Source organism: Protopterus annectens, chromosome 15.part0, assembly GCF_019279795.1.
Source record: "Protopterus annectens isolate FY-2018-M chromosome 15.part0, PAN1.0, whole genome shotgun sequence".
In the NCBI taxonomy this organism is placed as follows: Eukaryota; Metazoa; Chordata; order Ceratodontiformes; family Protopteridae; genus Protopterus; species Protopterus annectens.
The window spans coordinates 448,922,662-448,929,896 of NC_056749.1; the positions used below are offsets into that span (position 1 = coordinate 448,922,662).

Here is a 7,235-nt window from a genome sequence, read left to right on the forward strand (position 1 = left end):
GTATGTACCTCACAAGACATCTACAACAGCTGGAAAGGCTGCAGAAATACCTCACAAAGAGGATTACTGGCCTCAAACAGATGCCCTATGCAGACCGCCTCAAAAAACTCCAGATTTACTCTGTTGCATATCACCTACTCAGAGGTGATCTCTGCCTAACATACAAAGCTATGTCAAACCCAGAGCTGTTGGACATGCTCCACTTAAAGAAATCCCAATCCCTCCAAGCTACACACTCTAGTGTCCTAAACCTTGTCACCACAATAAACAGAATATGCTGGAGGGATAGATTCTTGTCCCAGAGACTTCCCATACTCTGGAACAAACTACCTATCTATATGAAACAAAGCTCCTCATTAGCACTCTTCAAGAAAAATCTTGATGATTGGATGGGAAACAGGAAATTCACCCCAGGGATCACCCTCTATGGCTCTGCTCGACAGGGGCACAGGAAAATTATTTTCTTGGGTGGCGAAAGCCAGGGTACCTTTTTGGTTAGGCTTATATAGGCCCTAGGGCCAATAGCCTAGTACCTACCTATGAACCTATGAACCTATATAAAAAAGGAGGTTAAAGATAGAAAATAAATTATAAGGTATAGCCAAAGTTCAAGAAATAGAGTCAGACGCGTCTGACATTACAAAGCAGCAAACAAGATCTGGGGTAATTTACAGAGGAGCATCTAAGATAGTACCAAGCTCAAGAGTTTTGGCCGAGTCAGTTACCGAGCCCCAGTCAAGGATTACACGAAGATTGACAACATCAGATCAAATATCTGTCATTACTTAGGGACTACAATTCTCACAGATTTTCCAGAAGACCATGAACTTTATGAAGAACAGATCAAAATGATAAGACAAAATCAGGAACATTCAGCAAACTCAATAAGAGTTAAAAGTCTAGCTACCAGCTACATCAGCAATTAAACAGTTGGATTTATAACTACAGATACTGCAGCAGAATTTAAGAACACCAATAGTGGATTTGAAAGCATTAATTCAGGTTGTGCAACATATTACATTACTGGTAATGTGTACATCAGTTTAAAAATAAGTACATGGTATCATGAAGGGGATAGAGTCAGAAGAAGGGAAAATACCAAACCACAACTGTGAAGGCAGTATAAGTGAGAGAGGAAGGTATCACAGAAGGTTAAAATGAGAGAATGTAAAGGAAGTTGGAAGGCAGAGTAAAAGCTGAAGAGAAACTAGTAGATAAATGATCATATAGTGGAACAGAAGAGGAGTAGCTGAGATAATTTAAGGGAGGGAGGTAAGGTTGTAGAAATAGTAGAAGAGACAGAGTATGGAGAAGGGAAAGGACAGTAGAAAGAGTGGAGATGAGAGGTGTGGCTCTATGTGTGGTAAGTTCTATGTGCAATCATGAAACGATAACTAAAAAGATACCTGGCCTAAAACGGAGCCTTTTAGAACTCTCAGATGAGATGACATAGGTTTTGGGTTATTATGATCATTTGACAAAGAAAATGTTCTGTCCTATACATAGCTATGAAACCAGTGAAACACTTCATTTGAGAAGTGACACAAGTTTATGCAGCAGAATGTTGTGGTCAACACACTCGCTAAAGCTCTTTTCCAATCTATGAACATAACCCCAGTAAGTTTATCTTGGTCCATGTTACTTTTTATGGTACTGGTAGTAAAAAGTTTGTTGTGGAGGTACCGAATCTTGCTCAGAACCCATGCTGTTAGTCTGTAAGCATATCATACTTAGAGATACAGTCTATGTTTTGTTTGTACAAAATTTTTCAAAGACCAAGGTTAAGGTGTCTAAGATATCGATTGGTCTGTGGTCACATGCTCATTTAGGAATAGAAATGTTAGAAAGCGGATAGGTGCTTGGTTGCGTAAAAAGATTGGGCAATGTATGGCTACATAAAGACAGAGATTAAAGATGCTAGCAAGGCAGTTGGCTGTGCACTTCCTACCCTGCCTAAGAATGAGTGGGTGTGCTGTGTAGAATCATTGGGTGGAGTTGGTCGGTATGTCATCAAGCTCATCTTTGATTATATGGGTATAGGTTCATAGGTAAGTACTAGGCTAGCTGCCCTTATGGGCCATTTTTAAGCCTAGCCAGTTTCCTATAAAAGGGAGAATCAAACTCTGTACCTTGTGGCTATGAAGTAAAAACATTAACCATTGCACCAACAAGTGTAAGGGCCATACAGTATCAAGCGTGGTTACATTTTAAAGGGAATTTGTGAACTATGAGGTGATTAACTATGGTATAGCCCAAATCTAGTATGGTTTGAGGATGAAGATTGTAAACATTTCCCTAGATTTTGAATATTCTGTGTCTGTACTCCAAAATTGTTTAGGGTTCCCTAGATATACCTGTTGTATCTTTTTTGCAATATGAGGCTTTAGCAACATTGGTGGCAAGTCCATCTGACTTTCTAATTTGTAGATAAAATTGCTGTTTTGTTGCACTTCATGGTTCCCTGCTTCCATGCATTCTGTGCTTTATCCCAGTCACTCATTAACTTTGATATTTGTGGAGATAGCCAAGGTACCCTACTATACAAATGAAGTATTTGTTCCTTCTCTTTTCCCCTCCCATCAATTCCCTTGAAAACCACTGCAAATCACTTGAAAATATAAGTGTGACAAAAGCTAGGTAAATCAATCTGACATGTATAGTTAAAATGGGTCTACTTCATAACATTGAAATTTCATAACGTTGAATTATATAACATTGAAACCAAAACATCTAAATCCCAAAATGAAAACTCAGAACATTGAAAGTGTGCTTCATAACATTGAAAACTACAATGCATTTGTATATAACATCCTCTCCACCTATAACAACACCTAACTAATAAAAACACTTTCTACTACATTTCTGCAGGGGGCAAGTCCCCCTGCATTCCCCAGACCCCCCATAAATTAAATATACCAACTCCAAGATCGTACTACAGTGGGAAAAAGTAAATGATTGGCCCTGAACTGTTAGATGACATGTTTGTGTTCTGCTGAGGAAAGCTTTGTGTGTTATTGTGTGACCTACAGGTGGCCGAAAAGTGAAGTCTTGAGCCTCATGAGGTTCATGCCCCTGACAGTCAGAGTTCCTCCATTGGAAGTCACCATCTGTCAGTTCTACCAGCAATGACCTTTTTGAGGGAATTTTAACCTTCTTTGAGTTGGAGTGATCATGGAGTTGGTATATATAAGTTTTGGGGTATAGGGGTCTTGCCCCTCACCTCCACATCATTGGGTGCAGGGGGGGCTTTTCTCTTGGAAAAATGTGTTTTCTTTGGGGTTCTTTTGGCCTTTTTTCACAAATACAGTTTGGGGATTCCAATCCTTGGAGCATTCGATTTTTTTCCTGTGATAGTGGAACTGTTATTTTTTTTGCACAAATTAAATGGAATCTTTACTGATTCAGCCCAAAGCATGTGCTTTTGATTTATATTTCTCTGTGATATTTTACAGTGATTTCATTTGTTTTCTTAACAGCATATAACTGAACTGAGGTCATAGATTCATAGACTGTTACTAGGCTAACGATGTGGGGGGCTTTCTAAGCCTAGCCAAGTTTTCCCGAAAGAATAATGAGGCCCTGCATTCAAACAGGACATTGAGGATCAGGCATTTATAAGGATGCCAGGCCCCATGCAAATTTCCTATTCCTCATCCATTTGTCTATGTTGTGCTTAAACTGGGTAGTAGACAAATACAGTTTCACATGGATGGGAAGCCTGTTCTATAGGAGGATCAGTCTCTGGGACTCTATCTGTCCAACATGTTCTGTTTAAGTAACAGACAGAAATTCAGGTTCCTAGACCTTGCATTTTTGGTACTCTTTGACTTACGAGTATGTAGGAGATTCATAGTTGTGGAGTTGTAAGCCAGGCATAGATCAGGAGACTGAATAGAGGGAAAGGTCTTTAAGGTGCTCTGCCTGCTTTTTCAAATTTTTTTCCCATATATGTGTGTGTGTGTGTGTGTGTGTGTGTGTGTGTGTGTGTGTGTGTGTGTGTGTGTGTGTGTGTGTGTGTGTGTGTGTGTGTTTGTGTGTGTGTGTGTCTGTGCACGTGTGTGTGTGTGTGTGTGTGTGCACATAGTTATTCACTGACTTTGCAGAAATTCTTATTTACTTACAAAGTTGCTTGCTTTTGCTATGGTACTTACTGAGGTGGTATCGCCTTTACTGGTACTCTTTGCTAGGCCATCATAACACATTTGCAAACTGTGTCATTATGGGAGAGGTCTATGACCTGCAATGAGTAACCAATAGCTGGTACTGTCTGTAAATTTGCTGTATGCTGGGCAGGAGTCACCTACCTCCACTACCACAGCCAGAACACAATGATGTGCAACAGAATATATATTGCTGTCTTTTCATATGTACTGTCAGAGCATCTTAAGGATCTTTCCACAGCCCCTCCACAGCCAGTATTCCACCCACCTCCACCCCACACTGGTGTACTTTCCAGACTGCACCCTCCCTTCTGGAAATTTCTGAATCTGCCAATGGTAGTCAACTGCCCAGAGTGCGTCCCCACTTTTGCAGATTCCTAGATCCGCCACTGATATCTGTAATTCACACAAACCTTACTAAAAAAACAGGTTTTGAACAATAAGAAATATGAAACACAGATGCTTGGCATTATTGACTGACTGCAATCCTCAGTGATTTAAAAGAAAATCAAAACTTTTACAAAGGATGGGACAAACAATGAGACAAAATCAGGGACATTTTGTAAAATTCAGGACAGTTAAGCAGTATGGTTATAGGTAGTACTAACTATGACTATCATGGGATCTATATTGGTTTACTGGTAAATGTCCAGCTGAAACAATACATAATATCATGTCACGGGTCATACAACACTGCTCAAAGTCTAGAAATGTGACAAAAAATGTATCCTTTGACTTAATATAAACTTATCAGGATCACTTCAAGCCTATGGAACTAGAAAACACATCTTGCAGAAATAATTATGCTTGCAAAAAAAGTCCTAAAGCAATACCAGAAAAAGTTAGAGAATGGTATTTTAGTACATTCAACCCCAAAGCTGCATACTTGCCTAACTATTAAAATGCTTATCTTTTTTTAGCTGACATGAGAATTCTTCATAATATAAAAAAACAATTATTTTTGTAGCATAACTCAAATCAGAGATTTATATCGTTAGCAAACATGGCTGTATCTGGTTTATGATGCCAGCTTTTTACAGTAAACACCCAGTTAACCAGAACTCAAGCAACCAGAAAAAAAATGAAGAAATACAGTACAGTATGAACAATTCAGGTTTTCATGTGTTGCACTTTGTCCCCCCACACAAAAACATACCTTACTTTTTTAGAGTTTTAGAGTTTTAAAAAGGAAGATACAAATAAATTCCCTCTCTCCCCAACCTGAGAGCAAGTAAAACCAAACAAATCAAATCACTAAAATGTCAACACTCACTCCATACTCAGTCAATTTGCATCAGATTGCACATTCTCTCTCTCCGATCTCTGACACACACACACACACACACACACACACACACACACACACACACACACACACTCACACACACACACACGCACGCACGCATGCACTCATGCACACACACACGCACGCATGCACTCACGCGCACACACGCACACGCACACACACACACACGCACGCATGCACGCACTCACGCACACACACACGCACACACACACACAGTCTCTTCTGCTTTCATACATGCATTTTCTCTCTCTCTCTCTCTATTCATTTCATTCAATTCCAATCCACTTAGCATGCCACTGAAAACTGTTCCGTATGCCACACTTTTTAGCAAAAATAAAAGTTTAAAATATTATTATTCCAGCCAGGCTTTTAATTACTTCATTTCAATATTAAAATCAAATCAATAGTGTTCATGATATGGTATAGTATAGGGTATAGTATTTGTCAGGTCTATTTTTAATAGTAAGCAACCAGAAACTACACTTATCTGGCATCTACCAATCCCCATGGGTGCTGGTTAACTGAAAGTTTACTGTACTGTCCTGTGCTGCATTCATTCCATAATCAGAAAATTACTTTATGTTTACACTGAAGTAATTTAAAATACCTTGAATTTTAGGGTTTTATTAAATGACAACAAATACATTCTAGTATCAGCTCTAACATTTATTGTTCCTAGAAATCAAATGTTGCTTAACCTAACAGTTTATTTTATTACTAGGAATCCATTCTAAATTAAATGTCTGGAAAATATTTTATTATACCACTAAGTAAAACATTTCACTGTTAAGAAAAATACGAAAGGATAAATTTTTTACTCACCTTGGTTTACCATGAAAATAACATTTAACAAAAATGTAGTTTGCCAGATTTTCATTTTCAATTTCAGAAGAGTTGTATAAACACTAAGAATAGCACTAAACTTCTACAGCTCTGAATGGCTACAGATGAAACCAAGGTCTCGGTTATATCACTTCTTGTTTTCACAAGAAAACTTCTGATTGCAAGAACATCTTGCTTCACTACGTCTTTTACTTCTTTGTTTTCAAAGGAAATCATGTGACAAACCAAAGTGAATGTATTGAGCTCATTCAGTAATTTTCTATAACAATTCCAGGACCAAATGCAGCAAACCTGAATTATAAAATATGAAGTATTCCTGACTTCTCTCCTTTGCAACGTTTAACAAAAAGAAAAAAATGGGTATTATATCAGTTTGTGAGATGAATATATGTAAAGGATTTCACAGTGTTACCTATGAGAAAATACAGTTGCTTGCAGTTTATAGAGACTAAGGCTAAGGGAGTGGTATTCAGAAAGATCTGTAATACTACAGCACTGCAGTAAATAAATCAGTGTTTAGAAAGATGCAGCCTAGAGTGGATTAAGAATGAAGGATGACCAGTATAGTACCAAAATGCAAGGTAACGGGCTGCATAGTCAATGAGTGCAACCACATTAAAGACAGCGATTGCACTGCTGCAGTGACAGTACTACTAATGGTCACATGACTGGAGGAGAACAAGCTGTTTGTGTGTCCAAAACAATGTCTATTCACTCAAGCAAAGCACCAACTCATAGGTGCATCACAGGTACTGTTAGCAGGCTATACAGGGTTACCACAATATAGTGCCAACTAAGCTCCTCATATAAAAAGGCAGGAAACTAGGCGACATTAAAACTAGAAATGGTGTAAAAGCAAGCACATGAGCATACATAGCAGTAAACTGAAGGGAAGACAGGTGGGTGAAAGAAGGACATATTTATTA

General features: G+C 38.5%; 1 protein-coding gene across 2 annotated transcripts in view; it reads right to left on the reverse strand.

Moving 5' to 3' along the window:
* LOC122789754 (V-set and immunoglobulin domain-containing protein 4-like) overlaps positions 1-6,447 on the reverse strand; it is a 432,304-nt gene extending 425,857 nt beyond the window's left edge. For both annotated transcript variants that reach the window (XM_044057190.1, XM_044057191.1), the window contains exon 1: positions 6,289-6,447. In XM_044057190.1, coding sequence (XP_043913125.1) covers positions 6,289-6,343 — 55 coding nt within the window. In that variant the 5' untranslated portion in view covers positions 6,344-6,447. The remainder of the gene's footprint in view (positions 1-6,288) is intronic.
* Between the last annotated feature and the right edge of the window lie 788 nt (positions 6,448-7,235).